This window comes from Saimiri boliviensis, chromosome 20 (assembly GCF_048565385.1).
Source record: "Saimiri boliviensis isolate mSaiBol1 chromosome 20, mSaiBol1.pri, whole genome shotgun sequence".
Taxonomy (NCBI): Eukaryota; Metazoa; Chordata; class Mammalia; order Primates; family Cebidae; genus Saimiri; species Saimiri boliviensis.
This window is the reverse complement of record NC_133468.1, coordinates 34,502,857-34,528,593: the sequence shown is the minus strand read 5'-3', so window position 1 is coordinate 34,528,593 and position 25,737 is coordinate 34,502,857. Positions and strand designations below refer to the sequence as shown.

Genomic DNA, 25,737 nt, shown 5'->3' with positions numbered 1-25,737 from the left:
ACTCAGGCCCTCAGCCTTCCCATCTGAGCAAGGGATGGAGAAGGTGGGCTAGAGGGACTGGTACACAATCCTGGCTTGTGGATGGAGAGGAGAGAGGGATGGGGAGACTGTTGGGGGTCTAAGATCCTGAATGTCTTGGCTTCCTGAGTCAGCTTCCCAGAGGCAGCAGACTTGGCCTGTGCCTAGCAGGACCCTGAGCGTCAAGCCCCTCACCAGTGTAGAACTGTTCCATCCAGTGTTTTTGTTTTTTTTTTTTTTTCAAGACAGGATCTTGCTCTGTCGCCCAGGCTGGAGTGCACTAGCATGGTCATAGCTCACTGCAGCCTCAAACTCCCGGGCTGAAAAGATCCTCCCACCTCTGCCTCCCTAGTAGCTAGGACTACAGCTGCATGGCACCATATCCAGCTAATTTAAAAAATTTTTTGTAGAGATGGGATCTTGCTATGCTGCCCAGGCTTGTCTCAAACTCCTGGGCTCAAGCGATCCTCCCACCTTGGCCTCCCAAAGTGTTGGGATTACAGGCATGAGCCACCGCACTCAGCCCATCCTGTGGATTTGATAGACGGCTAGGTTACAGTGAGGGTGCTCTGTCTCCATGAATACCATTCCCCCATCCTAGCTGCCTTCCTTTAGGCTCTGATGGTTCGTTGCCTCCTGCAGACCTCTGAGAAGGGAAACACTTTCTCTCTGAGTCCAAGTTGCCATCCTGGGATTCGGGGCATGGCGGACACCGAAAGGGCTGTGTGAGGAAGGCAGTGACTGCCACTATTTGTAAAGAGGGTCCCTTGTCCCAGCACGGTGGCTCACGACTGTAATCCCAGCACTTTGGGAGGCCCAGGTGGCCAGATCCCTTGAGGTCAGGAGTTTGAGACCAGCCTGGCCAGCACGGTGAAACCCTGTCTTACTAAAAATACAAAAATATTTAGCTGAGCATGGTGGCATGCACCTGTAATCCCAGCTACTCAGGAGGCTGAGGCAGGAGAATTGTTTGAATCTGGGAGATGGAGGTTACAGTGAGCCAAAATTGTGCCACTGCTATCCAGGCTGGGCGACAGAGCAAGACTCTATCTCAAAAAAAAAAAAAAGAAAGAAAGATATAGACAGAGGCTCCCTCTCTACCAGGCAGACCATGGCCACATGGCCGTCTGCTTTGCCTTTCCTGGGCCTAAGGAGGCCTGAGGGAGTCCCCACCATGTGACCTTGGGTCTGCCTCTCTTCCTCCCTGACCCTCAGGAAGGTTATTATTATTATTTTTTTAGATGGAGCTTCACTCTTTTTTTTTTTTTTTTTTTTTTTTTTTTTTTTTTTTTGAGACAGAGTTTTGTTCTTATTGCCCAGGCTGGAGTGCAATGGCACAATCTCGGCTCACTGCAACCTCCTCCTCCTGGGTTCAAGCAATTCTCCTGCCTCAGCCTCCCAAGTAGCTGGGGTTACAGGCATGCACCACCACGCCCAGCTAATTTTTTATTTTTAGTAGAGACGGTGTTTCTCCATGTTGGTCAGGCTGGTCTCAAACTCCTGACCTCAGGTGATCCACCCGCTTCAGCCTCCCAAAGTGCTGGAATTACAGGCATGAGCCAGGCTAGAGTACAGTGGTGTGATCTCAGCTCACTGCAACCTCCTCCTCCCAGGTTCAAGTGATTCTCCTGCCTCAGCCTCCTGAGTAGCTGGGATTATATGTGGGTACTACCATGCCCATCTACTTCTGTATTTTTACTAGAGACAGGGTTTCACTATGTTGGATTAGGCTGGTCTCAATCTCCTGACCTCAGGTGATCCACCCTCCTCGGCCTCCCAAATTTCTGGGACTACAGGCCACCGCCCCCAGTCCAGGAAGGTCATTAGTAAGGAACGGGCCTAAGCAGTCTCCCTGATCAGCTTGCAAGGCCTCCCGGCGAGGCCACCGGACATTGTTGTATCCAGGGCCAAGCTGGTCAACAGGTTTCAGCGGCTTTTTTCTGTAGTAGATTGACAAACGGGTCTCCCCCGGGAAAAAAGGGGCTGCTGGTGGGAGTCTGGGAGGGAATTTTTGAGGGTCTGACTCTCTGGGTTGGAATTTCAGGCAGGTTGGGTTGGGGTGGGGCGGAAGTGAAGGGTCCCTCGAATGCCAACCATAGATGGATGCCTCGTGATGGGGAATATGGGGAGCAGCCCCTCGGCGGCACTGGGTCTCCCTAACCCACTCGTCTCCCCTTTGACAGTGGCAAGCTGGTGTCTCCCAAGTGGAAGAATTTCAAAGGCCTCAAGCTGCTCTGCAGAGACAAGATCCGCCTGAACAACGCCATCTGGAGGGCCTGGTATATCCAGTGTGAGTGGTGGGTACCACCGGCCTCCCCAGCCAGGAGGGACCTCCCCCTCCAACCCTCCTGCCGGACAGTTCTACATGGGGGCTGCCTGGGAAAAACCCTGGGACCCTCACAGCCAGCACTAGCAGAGTTCTGCCAGCCTCTTTTTTTTTTTTTTTTTTTTTTTTGTGACAGAGCCTTGCTCTGTCGCCCAGGCTGGAGTGCAGTGGTGTCATCTCGGTTCACTGCAACCTCCGCCTCTCGGGTTCAAGCGATTCTCCTGCCTCAGCCTCCCAAGTAGCAGGGATTACAGGCACCCACCACCTCACCCTGCTATTTTTTGTATTTTTAGTAGAGACGGGGTTTCTCCATGTTGGCCAGGTTGCTCTCGAACTCCTGACCTCAAGTGATCTGCTCACCTTGGCCTCCCAAAGTGCTGAGATTACAGGCATGAGCCATCACACCTGGCCCTGATGGCCTTTTAAAGGGAGACCAGGCGCCAGGGGGTCTTAGGGAATGTGTCCCAAAGGGTGCTTTCCACTGTGCAGAGGTCAGCCCTCAGAAGCACTAGGGTAGGCTGAGATTTAGAGTACAGTTCAAAGCCCATTTTGCATCCCATTAAGGTAGTCCAGTGCCTTAAATGCCAGGGTAAAAAGGATCATTAGACACTAGCTGGGCCAATTGCATCACTTTGTGAATAGAGAAACTGAGGATACTGCATGGGTCTCCACAGCGTTTCACTGAAGTTCTTCCTGAACATCCAGTGGGTGCCCATGTGGAGAATTGGGCAGAGGGGACCCAGGGAGGCCATGCCTTATAGTGGAAGCAATTCTGGACTTAGAGTCGCCCAGAGCTGATTCCTCCACCCCGTCTCTGCTCCTTGCTGGCTGTGTGACTTCAGGCTATTTGCTTAGCCTCTCTGAACCTGCTTCCTTATCTGTAAAAATGAGGCCAATAGGCTGGGCGCACAGTGGCTCACACCTGTAATCCCAGCACTTTGGGAGGTCAAGGCAGGTGGATCATGAGGTCAGGCATTCAAAACCAGCCTGGCCAACATAGTGAAACTCTGTCTCTATTAAAAATACAAAAAATTAGGTATGGTGGTGGGCACCTGTAGTCCCAGCTACTTAGGAGGCTGAGGCAGGAGAACCGCTTGAACCCGGGAGGCGGAGGTTGCAGTGAGCTGAGATCCACCACTGCACTCCAGCCTGGGTGACAGAGCAAGATTCGTCTCAAAAAAAAAAAGGAAAAAAAGAAGCCAGTAGTCCTACTTTTCATGGTTGGTATGGGGACAACAGGTATTCAAGGACGTTGGCAGTGACCTGGTGTCCGATACCTGATGTACCCTTAAGATCACATTCATTTCGGGGATACTCCGTGGCCGGGCAGCAGAGGCAGAGAGGAGACTTGGGTTGGTCAGCCCTGTATTGGGACCTCATCCAGCTCAGGTTCTGCTATAGGATCAAAGGCTGCTCTGAGCTGGGAACGAAAAGTCCAGGAGAGACCTCACATAGTGTTCTCTGTCCTGGCCACCCTGGATTTCCTCCAAGCGGGAGCGGGTGTGTTTTCTGGTTTCCATATATCTACATGCCAGGCGCTTTCATAAATCACCTTATTTAAGGCTTTCTAGCAACCCGGGGAGATAGGTATTATGACGGCCGTTTTATGGATGAGCAGCTGAGGCTCAGAAGGCAAGTGACTTGTTCAGGTTCACAGAGCGGAAAAGAAGTAGCGGGGGCCTGGCTGGAAATCCACAGACCCCCGACTCCAAATTGTGGTTTGGTTTTGTTTTGTGGTTTTGATAGATGGGTGCAGTGGAGTGATCTCGGTTCACTGCAACCTCCGCCTCCCAGGTTTAAGAGAGTCTCCTGCCTCAGCCTCCCAAGTAGCTGGGGTTACAGGCACCCGCCACATTTTGTATTTTTAGTAGAGCCAGAGTTTTGCCATGTTGGCCGGTTTAGTCTCAACCTCCTGACCTCAGGTGATCTGCCCATCGTGACCTCCCCAAGGGCTGTGATTACAGGCATGAGCCACCACACCCGGCCTGCAGAAGCAATTTCTGATGACAGCTGAGGCATGATGTCGCCTGGGGTCCTCACCCAGGCACACCGGTCTCCAGTGACTGCACAAGTTGCTGGAAGGACCCCAGGTTCTGAATCAGACACAGCGAGGTTTCAGTCAAGCCCTAGCATGCTCTAACTGTGTGGGCTTGGAAAAGTCTCTAGCTTCCCGGAGCCGAAGCTTGCTATTTGTGAAAATGGGATTATTTTTTTTTCTAGGTCTTTTCTTTCTTTCTTTTTTTTTTAATTTTGGAGAATGACATCACTATTATTATCATTTTAACCTTTTTTTCTTTTTTGAGACAGTCTCACTGTGTCACCCAGGCTGGAGTACAATGGTGTGATCTTGACTTACTGCAACGTCTGTCTCTCACGTTCAAGCGATCCTCTTGCCTCAGCCTCCCAAGTAACTGGGATTACAGGCACGCGCCACCACGCCCACCTGATTTTTTTGTATTTTTAGTAGAGACAGGGTTTCACCATGTTGGCCAGGCTGGTCTTGAACTCCTAACCTTGTGATCCGCCCGCCTCAGCCTCCCAAAGTGCTGGGATTACAGGCGTGAGCCAGTGCCCCCGGCCAATAGCTCCTATTGCTGAAGTTCCCTGAGTTTTCAATGAGATCATTCGTATCTCAGTCGTACTCAGAGCAGCACGTGAGACACGTAACAAATGTCAAGACCGCTCTTCCTCCCTAAACAACAAAGATTTGAAGGTGGGCTTTAGGCCAGGCTCGAGGGCTCATGCCTGTAATCCCAGCACTTTGGGAGGCCAAGGTGGGTGGATCACTTGAGGTCAGGAGTTTGAGACCAACCTGGCCAACATGGAGAAACCCCATCTCTACCCAAACAACAACAAAAACAAGGTGGGCTTCACAGAAGCAGGGAGGAGAGGGGCTGCTTGGCTGGAGGCCCCTAATGTCCCATCTTAGGCTCAGGCAGGAAGGGCTCTGCCACCCACGGCGGGGTCCTAGTCTCTAAGATCCTGCCTTTCCTGATTGACAGTCACCCTCCCACACTCTGAAACGGTCTCGGTTTCCTGGGAGCTCCCGGGCAAGAAGGACTTTCCACTTTGCATCGCCTCGTGTTGTTTATTTACTGCCCTTATCTCTCCCCTAAGCCGTGGGCTCCCTGCCTGATTCACCCATGAGCCCCTCCCAGTATCTGTCCCAGCAGAGGTGCCAAGGGTTAGGCGGCTGAATGAAGGGGTGAGCTTATCAGTGTTAACAAAGCCTGCCCAGCCCCCAGGAGCCACACCGTTACTACAGCCTTTCCATGGGAAACCGTTCAGAGCACAGGATCTCTGGGCTGGGGAGGAGAGAGCCACTCGGCCCTGACTCTCTAGGAGCCCTGGACAAACTTGAGTAGTAGTAGTAGTAGTAGTAGAATTTTCTGAGACGGAGTTTCGCTCTTGTTGCCCAGGTTGGAGTGCAGTGGTCCGATCTTGGCTTACCCTACAGTCTCCGCCTCCCGGGTTCAAGCGATTCTCCTGCCTCAGCCTCCCGAGTAGCTGGGATTACGGGCATGCGCCACCAAGCCCAGCTAACATTGTATTTTTAATAGAGACGCAGTTTCTCCATGTTGGTCAGGCTGGTCTCAAACTCCCAACCGTGCCATACCAAGACAAACCTAATCCTTGCTGGTGTTCATCTCCTCATCTGGAAAGCCAGGGGCAGACATGCTTTGAGACCCTCCTTGCTTATCTAGTCCCTCGGGAGGCCACACATCCATGGGCCCAGCCTTTGTTTTCTGACCAAGCTGGGCTCAGAAACCAGGACAAAGCCCCATCTTCAATCTTATGGAGAATATATATATATATATATGTATTTTTTTTTTTTTTTGAAACAGTCTTGCTATGTCACCCAGGCTGGAGTGCAGTGGCACGATCTCCGCTCCGCCTCCTGGGTTCAAGCAATTCTCACACGTCAGCCCCTTGAATAGCTGGGATTACAGGCATGTGCCACCACGCCTGGCTACTTTTTGCATCTTTAGTAGAGATGGGGGTCTCACTATGTTCCCCAGGCTGATCTCGAACTCCTGGACTCAAGTGATCCGCCCACCTCAGCCCCCTCAAAGTGCTGGGATTACAGGTGTGAGCCGCTGCACCCAGCAGATTTTGGAGAACGTACTTTAGGACAGAACTTTGTAAATGATGCTTAAAAGCCCTCGTAAGTTTCATGTTGTGATGGTTCCCCTTCCTCTGTGTCTTCGTTGGTCCCAGAGGAAGTTGGCTGGAGCTGGAAGGGTCAGGGGTTGTCCTCTTTGTCAGGACAGCCAGGAAGAGTCGCAGGTTGCCTCTAAGTAGATCTGCTGTGTGTCGATGGCAGGAGCTGCTTTTACTCCCCATAGCAAGCTGAGCAGGTCAAGACCTGGCAAGGCAGGGTGGAGGGGAGGTGGACAGCGCTGTGGGCTTCGGGAGGCAGGAAGGCTTCCTGGAGGAGGCACCATCCTGCTTTGTGGGCAGAAGAGGGAAGGTAAGAAGGGCTTCCCTGTAGAATGAGACCAGAAGGTGGACTGTGTGGTTTCAAGGAGATAGGGAGGCCCAGCGTCGTGGCTCATGCTTGTCATTGCAGCACTTTGGGAGGTCGAGGCAGGTGGATTGCCTGAGCTCAGGAGTTTGAGACCAGCCTGAGAAACATGCTGAAACCAAAATACAAAAAACCAGCCGGGCATGGCAGCACATGCCTATAGTCCCAGCTACTTGGGAGGCTGAGGTGGGAGGATCACTTGAGCCTGGGAGGTGGAGGCTGCAGTGAGCCAAGGCCACACCACTGTACCACTGCTCTCCAACTTGGGTGACAAGAGTGAGACCTGTCTCAAAAAAGAGACAGGGAGCTGAGAGAAGCAAGTGGTGGCCCAATCATGAGGAGGGGGAAGGGCTTGGAAGCCAAGCCAAAAAGTGTGGACTTTGTCCCAGAGGCTAGCAGGGAGCCGTGGAGGGTTCCAGACCTGAACCGCGCTTTAGGAAGAATTGACCTGGCAGCGACTGGAAGATGAGCTTAGAGGGTAAAGCTGGAGTCAGGGAGGTCCCTGTAAGAAATGACACCAGAACAGAGGGTGACACAGTGAGGCAGAGGATAGAAGGGCGGGGACAGTGGAAGAATGGCACAGACCCTGTGAGACTGAGATTTTATCGCCTCAGTTAGGTCCAGAGTATAACAATCAGACCTGGAATGCTGGGACTCAGAGGGATTTTTGTGGCAAGTTTTGGGGCATCCTCGGGAGTGTCCCCAGGCAGCTGGATATGGGGCTAGAGCAAGAAAGGGCCAGAGTGAGAGAGGCAGCCAGGGGGGTACTGCAAAGGAGTCAGTGAAAAGTAGTCGGGGCTGGGCGCGGTGGCTCAAGCCTGCCGTCCCAGCACGTTGGGAGGCTGAGACAGTCGGACCGCTTGAGCCCAGGAGTTTGAGGACAGCTTGGGCAACATGGTAAAACCATGTTGAATTTTGAAAGAATTCAAAAATTAGCTGGGCGCAGTAGCATGCACTTGAACTCCCCGCTACTCTGGAGGCTGAGGTGGGAGGATCACCTGAGCCCAGAAGGTGGAGATTGAAGTGAGCCAAGATCGCTGCCACTGCCCTCCGGCCCAAGCGACAGATTCAGTCCTCGCCTCAAAAAAACACACATGCGCCGGGCGCGGTGGCTCAAGCCTGTAATCCCAGCACTTTGGGAGGCCGAGGCGGGTGGATCACGAGGTCAAGAGATCGACACCATCCTGGTCAACATGGTGAAACCCCGTCTCTACTAAAAATACAAAAAATTAGCTGGGCATGGTGGCGCGTGCCTGTAATCTCAGCTACTCAGGAGGCTGAGGCAGGAGAATTGCCTGAACCCAGGAGGCAGAGGTTGCAGTGAGCCAAGATCGCGCCATTGCACTCCAGCCTGGGTAACAAGAGCGAAACTCCGTCTCAAAAAAAAAAAACAAACAAACAAACAAAAAACAACAACAAAAAAAAACCCACACATGCACAGAAACAAAACAAAACGCCCAGGGCCGGACGCGGCGGCTCACACGTGTAATCCCAGCACTTTGGGAGGCTGAAGTGGGTGGATCAATTGAGGTCAGGAGTTCGAGACCAGCCTGACCAACATGGTGAAACCCCGTCTCTACTGAAAATACAAAAATTAGCCGGTGTGGTGGCAGGTGCCTCTAATCCCAGCTACTCGGGAGGCTGAGGAAGGAGAATCGCTTGAACCTGGGAGGTGGAGTTTGCAATGAGCCGAGATCGCGTCACTGCACTCCAGCCTGGGCAGCAAGAGAGAAAATAAACAAACAAACGAATAACCAGGGAAGCTAGGAGATAGAGAATAGCTTGGTGAGCCCAGGAACTTGAGGCCAGTCCGGGCAACATGGTGGGATCCTGTCTCTACCAAAAAACTTAAAATAATAACTTAAAAGAAGAGGTTAGGCACAGAGGCTCATGCCTGTAATCCCAGTGCCTTGGGAGGCCAAAGCAGTAGGTTTCCCTGAGCTCAGGAGTTCGAAACCAGCCTGGGCAACACAGGGAGACCCTGTTTCTCCAAAAACTTTAAAAATTAGCCAGACATGGTGGCGTATGCCAGAGGCTGAGGCGGGAGGATCACTTGAGTCCAGGAGGTTAAGGCTTCAGTGAGCTATGATTGCACCACTGCACTCCGGCCTGGGCAACAGAGCAAGGCCCTGTTTCAAAAACACAACAAAAATGAAAAAGCCTGGAATGTGTACTGGGGTCAAGGGGAAGAGCCTAGGAGAGGTCAGGGGAGGCAGAGGCCTGGAGGAGGCCGCGGGTTGGCCGGAAGTGGACCAACGGTGGTTCTCTGCAAAGAAAGTGGGTAGTGCCAGGGCTCCTGAGGCAGGGGACCCAAGGCTGTAAGCTCCCGGCCTGCCAGTCTAACCAGGACGTTCCGGAGGCAGCTCACTGCTGTGGCCCCACAATCCATTCAGCAGTCTTTGCCGGTGAACCTGCTAGGCTCCGGAGGGACCCAGAGAAGGTGTGGGAGGTTGGATTCACAGCGTCCCGCAGAAGAGGAAGATCAGGCCAGGCGCGGTGGCTCACGCCTGTAATCCCAGAACTTTGGGAGGCTGAGGTGGGTGGATCATCTGAGGTCAGAAGTTTGAGACCAGCCTGGCCAACATGGTGAAATCCCGTCTCTACTAAAAATACAAAAAATTGGCCAGGTGTGTGGCAGATGCCTGTAATCCCAGCTACTTGGAGAATTGCTTGAACCTGGGAGGCGGAGGTTACAGAGAGCCGAGATCGAGCCATCGCACTCCAGCCTGGGCAACACAAATGAAAGTTCGTCTCAGAAAAAAAAAAAAAAAAAAAAAAAAAAAAAGACCGGGCACAATGGTTCACACTTGTAATCCAAGCGCTTTGGGAGGATGAGGTGGGCGGATCACAAGGTCAGGAGTTCGAACCAGCTTGACTAACATGGTGAAAACCCATCATCTCTACTAAAAATACAAAAAACTTAGCCTGGGGTGGTGGCTGGCACCTGTAATCCCAGCTACTTGGGAGGCTGAGGCCGGAGAATGGCTTGAACCAGGGAGGTGGAGGTTGCAGTGAGCTGAGATGGAGCCATTGCACTCCAAGGTGGGTGACAAGAGAAAAAAAAAAAAAAAAAAAAAAAGGAAGATTCAGATCCAGGAAAGCTTCCTGGAGGAGGCAGCATGGGCACTTAATCTGAACGTCAGAGTCCAAGCAGGATTTCTTAGGGTGTCACTTGAGTCCCAGTCCCCTGGGATGAGGTGGGGGATGAGGAAGCTGGGTGCCCCTGACCTGGCCCCCTTCTCTCAGATGTGGAGCGGAGGAAGAGCCCCGTGTGTGGCTTCGTGACCCCCCTGCAGGGGCCTGAGGCTGATGCGCACCGGAAGCCGGAGGTAGCTGGGTTCTGGACCGCCTTCCCATCTGCCCACCTGCCCACCTGCCCACCTGCCCAGCTGCCCGCCCACCAAGACCAGCCCCTGCCTCCTTTAGCCTTGCGCTGGGCAGACAGGGATGGGGTGGGGTGGGAGATGGGTGTGCGGTGCTCCCCTCCCTACTGACCGCCCTCCCCCCGGACCCCCCACCAGGCCGTGGTCCTGGAGGGGAACTACTGGAAAAGGCGCATCGAGGTGGTGATGCGGGAATACCACAAGTGGCGCATCTACTACAAGAAGCGGGTCAGTGCGGGGCCCGGGGAGGCCCCAGAGCTTTCCCCTGCGGCTGCCGGCCACCTCCCGCCTCGGAAGGTCCCTGGAAAGGGGATCCTGAGCCCCACCAAGCCCGTCCCCTTGGGGCCCTCCATTCAGTCCCGGGCCGGCAGCGCCACCGTGTGGTCACAGGACCTTCTAGCAGCCTCCTTACTTGGAGGTGGGGGAGCTCCTGATGAAATGGGGGATCTCATTGCTTGGGAGCAGGGGTTTTTGGGGGGAAGTGATGAAGGACGGGGCAAGGGATCCTGTATCCAACTCTGTGTGTCCCTGCAGCTCCGTAAGTCCAGCAGGGAAGAGGACCTCCTGGCCCCTAAGCAGGTGGGTGCTCTGTAAGTCCGGCAGGGAAGGGCACCTCTTCCCCCACAAGTAGGTGGGAGGTAGAGTTGGCAGCTTCCTCCTGCGTGGGCAGGACAGTGGCTGGGCGTGGGCGTGGGGTGTGGGACGTGACTACCATCCTGTGGTTGATCCGTGAAGCTCTTCTCTTCTCGGGGTGTAGTAGTGCAGTGGTGAGAAGACCCCAGGTCACTGGGCAAGTGGTGGGAGGCATGGGAGAACGGAGGGACCAGGCAGGCGCGGTGGCTCACGCCTGTCATCCCAGCACTTTGGGAGGCTAAGGCAGGTGGATCACCTGAGGTCAGGCGTTCAAGACCAGCCTGGCCAACATGGTGAAACCCCGTCTGTACTGAAAATACAAAAATCGGGACGGGCACGGTGGCACACGCCTGTAATGCCAGCACTTTGGGAGGCCGAGGCCAGTGGATCACGAGGTCAGACGTTTGAGACCAGCCTGGCCAACGTGGTGAAACCCCATCTCTACTAAAAACACAAAAATTAGCTGGGTGTGGTGGCGCATGTCTGTTTACCCAGGAGGCTGAGGCAGGAGAATCGCTTGAAGCTGGGAGGCGAAGTTTGCAGTGAGCTGAGATTGCACCACTGCCCTCCATCCTGGGCAGGAGTGAGATTCCATTTTAAAAAAAAGAGGGACCAAAGAACTGAGGTCCCGAACAGGAAAAAATCTAAAGGGCAGGAAGGGGACCCCTGTATCTGCATCCTGGTCTATCTCCTGGGGGAAGTACTTAGAGGCCAGTGAGGTGATCTGGTCTTTCAAGCCAGGTCCACGAGGGAAAGGGGAGAGTCGTGCACAGGCGGACCTTCCGTCCTGCTGACCATTTTACCCCGGGCAGGGGTGATATGGGCGGTTGGGGCAGGGGGAGCCCTTCGGTGGCTGCTGACGGCTCTGTCCCCCTAGTCGGAAGGCGAGTGGCCACCACCGGAGCAATGGTGCAAACAGCTCTTCTCCAGTGTGGTCCCCGTGCTGCTGGGGGACCCAGAGCAGGAGCCCGGGGGGCGACAGCTCCTAGATCTCGACTGCTTTTTGTCCGACATCTCGGACACGCTCTTCACCATGACTCAGCCCGGCCCTTCACCCCTGCAGCTGCCGCCTGAGGATGGTGAGGGTCTGGGAAGGGGCAGGGGAGAGGGGTGAAGGCCTGTGAGATTCCAGGAGGCCAAGGGAGGAATGGCTGGGGGTTGGGGCGGGGACCCCGCTCCTCTCTGCCTGCTGCTGCTGATGTTGCCACTGCCACCTCCAGCCTACGTCGGCAATGCTGACATGATCCAGCCGGACCTGACGCCACTGCAGCCAAGCCTGGATGACTTCATGGACGTCTCAGGTGGGGCGAGCCCCTCCCGGGCTTGGGTGAACGGGCAGGGTCCATGTCAGGAAGGCCGATGAGCCCATCGAAGGCCCCTCTGGGAGAGCTGATGAGCTGGGTGGTTTCTTTTCTTCTTTATATTTTGAGACAGGGTCTCACTCTGTCACTCAGCTTGGAGTGTAGTGGTGCCATCTTAGCTCACAGCAACCTCTGCCTCTCAGGCTTAAGGGATCCTCCCACCTCAGCTTCCCAAGTAGCTGGGAGTACAGGCAGGCACCACCACACCCAGCTTTTTTTTTTTTTTTAAGACAGGGTTTCACCATATTGGCCAGGCTGGTCTTGAACTCCTGACCTCGGGTGATCCGCCCACCTCGGCCTCCCAAAGTGCTGAGATTACAGGCATGAGCCACCACGCCTGGCTTTTTTATTTTTGGTAGAGATGGGGTTTCACCATGTTGCCCAGGCTGGTCTCAAACTCCTGAGCTCAAGTGATTCTCCCTCCTTGGCCCCTCAAACTGCTGGGATTACAGGCGTGAGCCACTGTGCCTGGCAGGTCTGGGCGGTTTCTGAGGGATCTTCCTGCCCTTTTGTCTAGCTGATGTGGCCTCCAATGAAGGCAGGAACAGAGAGATTACCTGGACAGGGAACCAGGGGCTCCCAGGAAAGCAGTGAATGCTGTGACTCTCTCAGGGGAGAGAGGAACTTTGATTTATTTGGGTTTATTTATTATTTGCACAAGGCATTTTAAAACTATTTACTAGGCTGGGCAGGGTGGTTCATGCCTATTATCCCAGTACTTTTGGTGGGGCCCAGTTGGGCGGATCACCTGAGGTCAGGAGTTCGAGACCAGCCTGGCCAACATGAGGAAGCCCCATTTCTACTAAAAATACAAAAATTAGCCAGGCGTGGTGGCGGGCGCCTGTGATGCCAGCTACTCGGGAGGCTGAGGTGGGAGAATCACTTGAACCTGGGAGGCAGAGGTTGCAGTGAGCTGAGATTGTGCCACTGCACTCCAGCCTGGGCAACAGAGAAAGACTCCGTCTCAAAAAATAAAAATTAAAAATAAAACTATTTACTAGAGAACATTTCAAGCATGCACACACTAGTAGAGAAAGCACAGTTCAGCAAACTCCCAGGTCACTGTCACTGATCGACTTACCACTCGGGGCCAGTCTTCTTTCATCTAGACCACATTCCTTCTCTTCTCTTAGGTTTTATTTTATTTTTGAGACAGGATCTCACTCTGTTGCCCCGGCTGGAGTACAGTGGCACAGTCACAGCTCACTGCAGCCTCAACCTCTCAGGCTCAAGTGATCCTCCCATCTCAGCCTCCCACGTAGATGGGACCACAGGCACCTGCCACCATGCCTGGCTAATTTTTTTTTAATTTTTTGAAGTGATGGGGCCTCCCTATATTGCCCAGGCTGGTCTACAACTCCTGGTCTCAAGAGATCCTCCCACCTCAACCTTCCAAAGTGCTGGGATCACAGGTGTGTGCCACCATGCCCAGTCTATTATTTTAAAGAAAATTCCAGCCATTATATCTTACAAGGCTTTTTTTTTTTTTTTTTTTTTTTTTTTTTTTTTTTTTTTTGAGATAGAGTCTGTTGCCCAGGCTGGAGTGCAGTGGCTTGATCTTAGCTCACTGCAGCCTCCGCCTTTTGGGTCAAGCGAGTCTCCTGCCCCAGCCTCCTGAGTCACTGGGGTTACAGGCATGCACCACCACACCCGGCTGATTTTTGTATTTTTAGTAGAGATGGGATCTTACCATGTTGGCCAGGCTGGTATCGAACTCCTGACCTCAAGTGATCCACCTACCAGGGCCTCCCAAAGTTCTGGGATTATGGGCATGAGCCACCGCGCCTGGCCTAAAGCAGTTTTTTGTAAGTTGTGAATGTCTCTACCTCCCTCTCCTGACCCCAGAGCCACCAAGTTCCTGATTCCTCATGGTCCTCCCAGACGTGTTCCTGTCAGTAAAAGCACATGTGGACAAATGCCTCTGTTTCCACAACAGATCTCCCAGGTGGCCTTCACTTCACTGTAGGTCTTGCAGGCTATTCCCAATAGCCACACATTTAGGGGCTCCCAGAGCCAGGTGTGAGCCAGGTAGATATCTAGGCTCAGCCTGTCTCATCCAAGCCCCCGGGGACAGAAAGAGGGTCCCTGGGATAAAGGCTTAGTCCTAGTGACCTCCTGCCGGGCGCAGTGGCTCACGCCTATAAACCCAGCACTTTGGGAGGCTGAGGCCACTGGATCGCTTGAGGTCAGTACTTTGAGACCAGCCTGGCCAACATGGTGAAACCCCCTCTCTACTTAAAATACAAAAGAATTAGCTAGGTGTGGTGGCACGCGCCTGTAATCCCTGCTATTGGGGAGGCTGAGGCAGGAGAATCGCTTGAACCCGGGAGGTGGAGTTCGCAGTGAGCTTAGATCACGCCATTGCACTCCAGACTGGGTGAGAGTTCGAGACCCTGTCTCAAAAAAAAAAAAAAAAAAAAAAAAAAAAAAAAAGGCTTAGTGACCTTCTAACTCCTTCCCCACGGGGTCGTGGGCCTGTCAGTCAAGAGGTGGAGGCCTATGGGGCGGGGACTAGGGAATGAGGAACCACCCCCAGCCCTCCTCCCGCCCTGGGCGGGGGTAGGGGCTGCCCCGGGGCAGAAGTGTGCATGGCAGTGCCCTGGGAGCAGCCCAGCCTGGGAGGGCAGCGGCCCTATCTGGGCACACAGCCCCCCACCACAGGTAGGAGCCCAGCCACCCCCGCCTGGGGTCTGGGCAAGACCAGAGGGGACTGGGGCGAGAAGGCAACGTCTGGCAAGCGCGGGTGGCTGCTGGGGCGTGGGGGGACAAGTGTGGCCCACACAGAGGAGGTGGCTGGTGTGGCCCTCGCATATCAAACCCTCCCTGCATCCAGAGGGCAGAGTGCACAGCAGTCCTTATTGTCCCCAAGAGCCCCCCACTGGGGAGGTCCAGCTGGAAACCCAGGGAGGGGACCAAAACTCTATGGAGGCGGCGGGCCTGGCGGTGGGGGGAGGGGGTGGTCAGGAAGGCAGCCAGAGGCGGAGAAGCTCAGGGAGGGGATGGCAGGTCACATTCGTGGAGGGGACAGAGGCTAGGGAGGGGCTTGGGGCCTGGCGAGCAGCTTAGGCTGGGAAGCAACTTCTCTCAAGGCGGGGTGTGGACGATGATGGTAAGGGGGTGGCTGGCCACTCAGGGATGAGAGGGGCTTGCTGTCCAGGCCCCAAGGAATTGGCTGTAGCCATGAGCAGGGAGGGGCCCTCGGCCCTCAGCGGCCTGGAGCCTGGTCCAGCATGAGGCTGATTCTAGAGCCAGGGCCTCGGGGGGGCCTAGTGACAGGCCCTATGGACCCTGGAAGGTGGGGAGCAGCAGTGACCACTCTCCATCTGTCACCTGGTGGTTCCCGCCCCCCCCCCACTTTTTTTTTGACACAGAGTCTTGCTCTGTTGCCCAGGCTGAGTGCAGTGGCACGATCTCGGCTCACTGCAACCTCTACCTCCTGGGTTCGAGTGATTCTCCTGTGTCAGCCTCCCGAGTAGCTGGGATTACAGGCGCCCATCACCACACCTGGCTAATTTTTGTATTTATTGATTGATGTTTATTTTATCTTCTGTTTTTTGTTCTTGAGAATGAGTCTTGCTCTATCTCCCAGGCTGGAGTGCAATGGCACGATCTTTGCTCACGGCAACCTCCGCCTCCTGGGTTCTAGCGTTTCTCCTGCCTCAGTCTCCTGAGTAGCTGGGATTACAGGCGCTCGCCACCACGCCCAGCTAATTTTTTGTATTTTTAGTAAAGACGGGGTTTCACCATGTTGTCCAGGCTGGTCTCGAACTCCTGACCTCTTAATCCGCCCACATGGGCCTCCCAAAATGCTGGGATTACTGGCATGAGCCACCCCACCCAGCCTGGTCCCCCTTTTAAAGAAAGGCAGCAGGGGCACAGGTAGTCCCAGCTTCTCAGGGGCCGAGGCAGGAGGATCACTTGAACCCGGGAGGCAGAGGTTGCAGTGAGCATAGATCACACCACTGCACTCCAGTCGGGGCAACAGAGCGAGACTCTGTCTCAAAAAAGAAAGAAAGGCAGCAGGAGAGCAACCTTCTCACCATGGGGTTAGACGCGCAGACGGGCACAGAGCAGACGTGCACACTCCGTGTCGTCACGGCAGGACAGGTTCACGTGGCCTCAGCCGGAGCAACAGACACCCAGGGGGCAGATAGAGGCTGTGTGCAGACCCCACGCTGAGACTCCAGGGTTCAGCCACTGCACCACACAGGCCCTGCACACTCCCAAAAAGCAGAGCCATTTGTAACATAGAGGGCCACGCGTGGTGGCTCACACCTGTCATCCCAGCACTTTGGGAGGCTAAGGCGGGACGATGGCTTGAGCTCAGGAGTTTGAGATCAGGCTGGGCAACATGGCAAAACCCGTTTTTGCTAAAAAATAAAAATAAATAAAAAATAAAATAACTGGGTATGGTGGCGAATGCCTGTAATCCCAGCTACTCGGGAGGCCAAGGCATGAGAATCCTTTGAATCGGGGAGGCAGAGGTTGCAGTGAGCTGAGATGGCGCCACTGCACTCCAGCCTGGGCGACAGCAGGGCACAGTGGCTGACCCCCTCCACTGGTCCTGCACCCCTGTCCCAGCCCAACACTGTCTGGGCACCCCCTTTCTGTACCACCAGGTCAGGAAATGGGAGTCACCAGCGGCCAGGGAGGGGACTTCTGAGCTGCGTCTGGGACTGGGCAGGGGAGGGACTACTTCCTGGGTCCCTGCTCACACCCAGAGTCCCCTGCCATCTCCCACTCAGGCTCATTATAATCCCAACACTTTGGGAGGCTGAGGCAGGAGGATGGCTTGAGGCCAGGAGTTTGAGATCGGCCTAGGCGACATAGCACAACTCTGTCTCTGGGGATTGGGGTTGGCGTTAGGGCACACACACACACCCTTGACCCCCCTGTGGGTTCTGGGTTTGGGTGACCTTATCTAGGAGCTTCTTGGTGACTATCCTGGTCTCCTTGGAGGTGGCTCCTGGGAGGCAGACTTGAGCAGCTTTCCTGGCAGGGGTGCCGGAGGGAAAAAGCGGGGAGCTGGGGCCCACCCAGGCCTGTAGGGAGCTGTCACGGTGGGGTCAGATCTGTCCAGACCAGGAGGCCTCGGGAGCTGGCACGGACCACAGGCTGGTCAGGGTCAGAGAAAGGTGCCCGGAAGGGAGCGGGTGGGCGGGAGGCGCCCAGGCCGGGGATGTGGTCAGGCCGTGGGTAGCTGCTTCCCAAAACCAGAATAGCCCAGGACTTACACAACCCGCACCCCAAACAATCCGCCTGCCACCTCCCCCACCTCTTGCAGGCTTCCCAGCCCCCCTCACCCCCACCCCACTCGGAGTCCACCCTTAGCTCCCCGTCTCCCCCACCCCATCTGGAGCCCACCCTTAGGCCCCCCCCTCCCCCACCCCACTCGGAGCCCACCCTTAGGCCCTCTAGCCCCATTACACTCTTCACCCCACTCCTAGGCTTCACCTATTGACCTTCCAACAAACCAAACTTGTGCTGGAACCGGTGACCTCGCGTCCTCTCTCATCTCCAACGCACCCCTTGAACTTCTGCCGCCCTGGGGCCCCTCCCATCCCAGACCTCCTCCCCTTGCACTGACCGCACCCCTTCCCCACCCTGGCACTGTCTCTGGGCACGGTCTTTCTGTACCTCCAGCAGATCAGGGAATGGGGAGCCGCCAGGGAATGGGGAGAGGACTCCCTGAGCTAAAGCTGGGGCTGGGGAGGAAGGCGCTGCTCCTGGGGTCCCCGTTCACACCCACAGTCCCCTGCTGTCTCCCACGCGGCTCAATCCACCCACAACAGTTGCTGCTTCCCCTGATTGAGACAGAAACCCTTCCAGTTTCACAATCTCCTATGGAAGGGACCCCCACCCCCCGCCCGCTGGTCCCCAGGTCCCCAGCCGCCAAGGCTGGGGACAGGCCACTCTCCTCCCAGCTGTTTCCCAGCCATAGCCCTGGCCCTAACTGCTGTCACCCTGTGTGTCTGAATTACAGATTTCTTTACCAACTCCCGCCCCCCACAGACGCCCATGACTTCAAACTTCCCAGAGCCCCCCAGCTTCAGCCCCGTGGCTGACGCCCTCTTCAGCAGTGGGACCCTGGGCCCGGAGGTGCCCCCGGCTTCCACGGGCGTGACCCACCTCTCTGGACACAGCCGTCTGCAGGTAAGCTCATCCCAGCCCACCCAGCCCTGTCTAGCTCACTTCAGAGCTGGTCCTGCCCTGCTTACGTCCAGGAGGCACTGGACTCCCTGAGTGTGTGGTCTTCTGCTTGGAGACTGGAGGGGAAGAAAGGCCCCATCTCCATCCTCTGGGAGGGACCCGATGAAGCAGAACTGGACAAAGGGGTTGTGGGGAAAAGCTAAGGGCATGGGGACCACAGTGTAAGCTCCGCCAAGGCCGGTCGCTTCTAGAAGGCTTCCGGGAGGAGCAGGGTTTCTGGGCCTTGGAGAGTAGGTTAGCTCTGAACAGAAGAGACTGGCCGAGGGCAAGCCAGATGGAGAACAGCAGGAACAAAAGCACTGAGGAAGAAAGCTGAACACGGATGTTTAGGCAACAGTGAATCTACCATTTTGGTTCATGAATTCCCGGTGCAATTATTATTATTATATTTGAGACAAGAGTCTCACTCTGTCACCTAGGACTGAGTGCAGGGGCACAATCTCTGCTCACTGCAACCTCCACCTCCTGTGTTTAAGCTATTTCCAGCTTATTTTTGTATTTTTAGTAGAGATGGGGTTTCACCACGTTGGCCAGGCTGGTCTCAAACTCTTGACCTCAGGAGTCTGACCATCTTGGCCTCCCAAAGTGCTGGGATTACAGGCATAAGCCATCACGCCCGATCCCCAGGTGCAATTCAGATGTTGCTTCCTGCTGCTTGGTTATAGGCCTTCCCCTCCATCAGACTTTTCAGGTGTTAATTATAGTTGGTTGTTGAGGGGTGTCTCTCCTTCACCAGACAGTGAGCTCCTTACCGGAAGGGCTATGTTTTGCTCACCACTGCATTTTCTAAACCTAGTGCAGCTCAGGCACATAACAGCACTCGGTGAATGGTTGGCCAATGAGTGAGTCAGTGACTGAATGAATGAGCGAGTGTGCATATGAATGGGTGTCTTGGTGAATTGATAGATGCGTCTTAGACGATGGTGGAGGCACATGTGGGTTGGTGGATATATGGGTGGGTGAGTGGCTGGTTGGATGGATGGCCTGGTGGATGGATACACAGATGAGTAGTTCAATGAATGAGTGAATTGGCTGGTGGGTGGTTAAGTGGCTTGTAAATGTATAGATGGTGGATGGATGGATTATGGATGGGTTGGTGGATGAATGAAGGAAGCATAGATGGTTGGATGGATTCGTTAATGGTGGGCTGGTGGAGAGAGTGGTAGATGAGCTAGTTCATAGGTAGGTGAATAAATGGAAGATGGGTGGATGGAGAGATTGTCGGATGAATTAGATGGACAATTGATCACTGGATGGGAGGGTTGGTTGGTGGATGGATTGGTGGACAGTTAGTGGATGAATGGATGATTAAAAGATGGGTGGGTGAGTTGGTGGATGGATTGGTGGGCAAGTTAGTGGATGGATGGATGATTAAAAGATGGGTGGGTGAGTTGGTGGATGGATTGGTGGGCAAGTTAGTGGATGGATGGATGATTAAAAGATGGGTGGGTGAGTTGGTGGATGGATTGGTGGGCAAGTTAGTGGATGGATGGATAATGACTGGATGGGTGGGTTGGTTAGTAGATGGATCGGTGGATAAATTAGTGGATGGATGGATGATGGCTGGATGGGGGGGTGGCTGGTGGATGGATTGGTGACAAGTTAGTGGATGGATGGATGGTGACTGGATGGCTGGATGGATGAATGGATGGGTGGGTTGGTTAGTGGATAGACTGGTGGACAAGTTAGTGAATGGGTGGATAAGTTATTCAGGAGACAAATGGATAGGCAGGAAGACGGACTCTCTGCTGTGCCTGCGTTGTGCATAAACATATTCTACTCCCTCCTCTCATAACTTCCCTGTCCTGTGTGTGTGCACGCACTCCCGTGTGTGTTGAAAGGTGGGACTTATTTCTCCTCTCTCTCCCCAATGCCCAGTCCAGAGCTCAGCCAAGGCAGGGCAGGGGAAGCCTGGATGGCTGCCAGGGGCGGCTCCCTCCCCTGCCCTCTAAGTGTCCGTCTGTCCCCACAACCAGGCTCGGAACAGCTGCCCTGGCCCCTTGGACTCCGGCACCTTCCTGAGTTCTGATTTCCTCCTTCCTGAAGACCCCAAGCCCAGGCTCCCACCCCTTCCTGCACCCCCACCTCTGATGCATTACCCTCACCCTGCGAAGGTGCCAGGCCTTGAGCCCTGCCCCCCACCTCCCTTCCATCCCATGACACCACCCGCTGCTTTGCTGCAGGAAGAGCCTCTCTTTTCTCCCAGGTTTCCCTTCCCCACTGCCCCTCCTGCCCCGGGAGTGTCCCTGCTGCCTGCTCCTGCAGCCTTCCCACCCACCCCGCAGCCTGTTCCCAGCCCGGCCCCCACCCCCTTCCCCATAGAGCTTCTGCCCTCGGGGTATCCAGAGCCTGCCTTTGGGCCTTGCTTCTCCATCCCCAGAGGCAAGCCCCCCACCCCATCCCCTAGGGGACAGAAAGCCAGCCCCCCTACCCTGGCCCCTGCCACTGCCAGCCCCCCCAGCACAGCAGGGAGCAGCAACCCCTGCCTCACACAGCTGCTCACTGCAGGTGAGACGGGAGAGGCAATTCCGGGGAGGGAGGTCAGGGAGTGGGAGCAGAAGCTGACAGTGAACGGGCGGGTTCAGTTCGAGGGACAGAGCATCGAGGAATGAGGGACGTGGGTGGGTCTCATACCTAACAGGGGTGTGGGCTCTTGGGAGGGGCAGGCTGGGGTCTTGAGAGACGCCTCAGGTGGGCTAGCCCAAGCAGCCTCACAGTCCTGCCCTGCACAGCCAAGCCAGAGCAACCCGTGGAGCCACCTCCTGTGGCCAGCACCCTCCTCCGGTCCCCAGGATCCCCGGTAAGATCTCGGGCACTGGGCGGTGGGCCACTGCCCACGGGCTTCACCACGACTCTCCGCCCTTCTCCACCCCAGCAGGAGAAGGTCCCTGAATTCCCCTGCACATTCCTTCCCCCGACCCCGGCCCCTACACCGCCCCGGCCGCCTCCAGGCCCGGCCACGCTGGCCCCTTCCAGGCCCCTGCTCGTCGTCCCCAAAGCGGAGCGGCTCTCGCCACCAGCGCCCAGCGGTAAAGAGAGGGGTTGCAGGGATTGGGGGAGTCTAGGGGATGGGGGGGAAGAGGAGGAAGAGGAAGGGGACTGGGTCTGGGGCCGGGATGAGAGGAAGGGGGTGATGGGGATCTTTCCCCTGGGTCGGTCTTTCTCTGGGTCCGTCTGTCCCTCCCACAGGCGGCGAGCGGCGGCTGTCAGGGGACCTCAGCTCCATGCCAGGCCCTGGGACTCTGAGCGTCCTCGTCTCTCCCCCGCAACCCAGCCTCAGCCGGGGCCGTCCAGACAGCAACAAGGTGGGCACCACCCCCAACCCCAAGATCGGTTTGCCTCCCCCAGTCCCTCCCGGGCTCCTTCCCAGGCTCAGCGCCCCCTCTCTCTGCTCCCCGAGACCGAGAACCGGCGCATCACACACATCTCCGCGGAGCAGAAGCGACGCTTTAACATCAAGCTGGGGTTTGACACTCTTCACGGGCTTGTGAGCACACTCAGTGCGCAGCCCAGCCTCAAGGTGAGCCCCAGACCCAGGCTGGCACCCCCAAAACCACAGGGCCCCCTTCTGGATCCCCCCCACCCAAGACCCAATCACGGGGGAGCGATGCACACACTCCTGCCTCCTCCCATCCTAGTGCCTCAGTGGGCGCCAGGGTGCAGCCTCCAGCACCTGGCTGAGCCCCCCTGGTGGCGTCTGCAGGTGAGCAAAGCTACCACGCTGCAGAAGACCGCCGAGTACATCCTCATGCTGCAGCAGGAGCGCGCGAGCTTGCAGGAGGAGGCCCAGCAGCTGCGGGACGAGATCGAGGAGCTCAACGCCGCCATTAAGTAGGCAGGGTCCAGGCGGGTGCTGGGACCAGGGGGACATGCCGCCTGACCCCCAGCCCCTGACCCCCGCCCTGCCCCCAGCCTGTGCCAGCAGCAGCTGCCCGCCACAGGGGTACCCATCACCCACCAGCGTTTTGACCAGATGCGAGACATGTTTGATGACTACGTCCGAACGCGTACGCTGCACAACTGGAAGTTCTGGGTGGTATCCTCCCTCGAGCCCATGGCCTGGGGGCTGCAGGGGCCGTGGTGGGATGAGATGAGGCTGTGCTCGGATGTAGACCCAGCTCTCCAGGCCGGGCAGGCTCAGAGCTGCTCCCAAGGGACGGGCTCTGCTTCTGCCCCCTGCTTCCATGCCCTGGCCATCTTGGGCTGCAGAATTGCCCAGGGATGGAAAGCTGGGAGCAGAGAGGGAAACTGAGGAAGGAGTCTTTGGGTAAGGGAAGCCTCGGCCCTGACCTCAGGAGTCCCGAGGGCAGTTTGGGAGAATCTGAACTCTAGAGTGAGGCCTAGAGAAGACTTGGAATCCACTCCCTGACCTGGCTCAGGGGCCAAGTTCTTGACTGAGCCAGGGAAGGGAGCTCAGGGATGGGGGATGGTTCAGCTCAGAGGAGGGGCTGGGGAGGGGCCACGAGGAGGGGACTGAGACCCAGAGAGCTGGGGTAATCCCAGCACTTTAGGAGGCTGAGGCGGGTGGATCACCTGAGGTCAGGAGTTCCAGACCAGCTTGACCAACATGGAGAAACCTTGTCTCTACTAAAAATAGAAAATTAGTTGGTCGAGGTGGTGCGTGCCTGTAATCCCAGCTACTTGGGAGGCTGAGGCAGGAGAATTGCCTGAACCCGGGAGGCAGAGGTTGCAGTGAGCTGAGATCGTGCCACTGCACTCCAGCCTGGGCAACAAGAGCGAAACTCCGTCTCAAAAAAAAAAGAAAGAAAGAAGTAGGGGCTGCAGCAAGAGTCCCTGGGGTTCAAGGTTAGACGGTGTTCAGGCCCTTTCTTCCCTGGGTTTGAACTGGGCATTAGGGCTCCACATGGGGTGGGGGTACCAGCTGGATCGCAGGCAGCTCCTTGACCTGGGCCCAGTTCAGCATCCTCATCCGGCCTCTGTTCGAGTCCTTCAACGGGATGGTGTCCACGGCAAGCGTGCACACCCTCCGCCAGACCTCGCTGGCCTGGCTGGACCAGTACTGCTCTCTGCCTGCTCTCCGGCCAAGTACGTGAGCCATCTCCCTGCCTGCTAGAGGGTCCCAGCCTCAGGGGTGGGGTGGCGTTCCGCCCTGCTTAGACCCCACATCCAGCTTGCCTTCAACACAGCCTAGGGTTGTATCCACCTCCTATACCCCAGATGCTCCTCCGTCCACCAGATGCCTGCACAGAGGTTCCAGGAGGGGGTGACAGTCTTGCCAACTGGGACCTCCCCCATCCCTTTGGTTCCAGTGTCCAAGGCAGGGGCCCTGACCCCAGGAGGTGTCTCTCTCTCTCTCTCTCTCTGTCTCCCTCCCAGCTGTCCTGAACTCTCTACGCCAACTGGGCACGTCTACCAGTATCCTGACTGACCCGGGGTGCATCCCTGAGCAAGCCACGCGTGCAGTCACAGAGGGCACCCTTGGCAAACCCTTATAGTCCTGGCCGCACCCTGCTGCTCACTCAGCTGCCCTGGGGCACGGGCTCCAGGGATAATCTCTGGGCACTCCCTCCCTGCCCCAGGCCCTGGCTCTGCCCTTCCCTGGGGGGTCGAGCAGGGTCCGGGTTTCGCACTTCCCTCCTCCTGGAGGCTAAGAAGAACCGAGCCCCTGTCCCTGCCCTGCCACTGTGCTCCAGCATCATGACCTTGGGAGACTCGTCCCCCATCTTCGGACCTCTTTGTTTCAATCTGCAAAATGGGGGTGAGGAAGGTTCAGTCAGCAGATGAACTCCAGGCCTTGGCAGCAGTGACACTGGGGGCCTAGGGTGGCAATTCCGGGGGGGGGGGGCTCAACGGTGGAGGAAGAGGAGGCTGTTTCTCTGTGCCCTCCACCTGCTCTCCCACAGGTGGGGCACGGACCTCTATTCATGAGCAGAGAAGCAGAAAAGGAGGTGCCCTCTCTCTGCTCCTTCACTGCTGACCCAGAGGGGCTGCAGGATGGCTCCCCCTGGAAGAGGCCAGGATGGTCTGATCCCAGGAGACCAGGGCCGGAGTGACCACAGCAGGGCAGGCATCGTGTGTGTGTGTGTGGATGCGTGTGTGTGGGTTTTGTAAAGAATCTTGACCAATAAAAGCAAAAACTGTCTGCGGGCATGTTGGTGTGATGGTCAGTGTGTCTCACTCACACTGGGATGGAGGGAGAGCCCGCTGGCAGTGGGAGGTGGCTTTCCAGATGGCCCTGTGGGCCAGGAAAGGGCCTGGAGGTTTACTGTGAGCTGGCAGCAGCTGGAGGACTTTGAATGGAGGTGGAACGAGATCAGATGTAGGGGTGGCAAGCGCCTGTAGTCCCAGCTACTTGGGAGGCTGAGGCAGGAGGATCGCTTGAGCCCAGGAGTTCAAGGCTGCAGGGAGCTGTGATCACACCACTGCACTCTAGACTGAGCAACAGAGTGAGACCCTGTCTCAAATAACAAAAAAAAAAAAAAGTCTGGGCATAGTGGCTCACACCTGTAATCCCAGCACCCTGGGAGGCCAAGGCAGGAGGATCATAGGCCTCGTCTCAGTAATACAAAAGAAAAATAAATAAAAGATTAGATGTAACTTAAAAAAAATTTTTTTTTTAATAAGAATAGAGTCAATGGCCAGGTGCAGTGGCTCACACCTGTAATCCCAGAACTCTGGGAGGCTGATGCAGGCAGATCACCCGAGGTGAGGTATTCAAGACCAGCCTAGCTAACAGCGAAATCCCGTCTCTACTAAAAATACAAAAATTAGCTTGGCATGGTGGCCCATGCCTGTAATCCCAGCTACTTGGGAGGCTGAGGCAGGAGAATCACTTGAACCCGGGAAATGGGGATTGCAGTGAGCCAAGATTGTGCCACTGCACTTCAGCCTGGGTGACAGAGCAAGACTCCATCTCAAAATAAATAAATAATTAAATAAATAAAAGAATAGAGTCGGGGTCTTGCCACGTTGCCCAGGCTGGTCTTGAACTTTTGGGTTCAAGCAATGCTCCTGCCATGGCCTCCCAAAGTGCTAAGATTACAGGCATAAGCTACGGTGTCTCGCTAGATGTAACTATTTTACAGGAATCCTCTAGGTGCTGAGTTGAGAGTACACAGGAGAGAGTTTGGAGAGGCTCACCACCTTCAGAGCTGGAATAAGGCAGAGCTGGGACCAAGGAGGGCCACTGGACAGGGTATCCACTGGAACCACCCAGAAGGAGAATATGCTCCCTTGGTGGGGCGGGTGGGGAGGGTAGTGACCTCCCCATCATGAGAGGTATGCAAGCAGAGAGTGGATGACCGCTTAGTTGGGACGTGT

General features: G+C 55.8%; 1 protein-coding gene across 7 annotated transcripts in view; it reads left to right on the top strand.

Moving 5' to 3' along the window:
* The window catches only part of MLXIPL (MLX interacting protein like), a 50,245-nt gene extending 25,680 nt beyond the window's left edge, over positions 1-24,565 (top strand). For 2 of the 7 annotated variants that reach the window (XM_074390653.1, XM_074390648.1), the window contains exons 2-16: positions 2,202-2,308; positions 10,116-10,198; positions 10,391-10,480; positions 10,787-10,831; positions 11,763-11,964; positions 12,106-12,186; positions 18,230-18,399; positions 20,433-20,964; positions 21,123-21,485; positions 21,646-21,761; positions 21,857-21,976; positions 22,160-22,287; positions 22,369-22,492; positions 23,373-23,502; positions 23,794-24,565. In XM_074390653.1, coding sequence (XP_074246754.1) covers positions 10,439-10,480; positions 10,787-10,831; positions 11,763-11,964; positions 12,106-12,186; positions 18,230-18,399; positions 20,433-20,964; positions 21,123-21,485; positions 21,646-21,761; positions 21,857-21,976; positions 22,160-22,287; positions 22,369-22,492; positions 23,373-23,502; positions 23,794-23,912 — 2,172 coding nt within the window. In that variant the 5' untranslated portion in view covers positions 2,202-2,308; positions 10,116-10,198; positions 10,391-10,438 and the 3' untranslated portion in view covers positions 23,913-24,565. Of the gene's footprint in view, positions 1-2,201; positions 2,309-10,115; positions 10,199-10,390; positions 10,481-10,786; positions 10,832-11,762; positions 11,965-12,105; positions 12,187-18,229; positions 18,400-20,432; positions 20,965-21,122; positions 21,486-21,645; positions 21,762-21,856; positions 21,977-22,159; positions 22,288-22,368; positions 22,493-23,372; positions 23,511-23,793 lie in introns of those variants that run through there. The other 5 variants (XM_003934115.4, XM_074390651.1, XM_074390650.1 and 2 more) reach the window with 5 other exon arrangements.
* Positions 24,566-25,737: the final 1,172 nt, after the last annotated feature.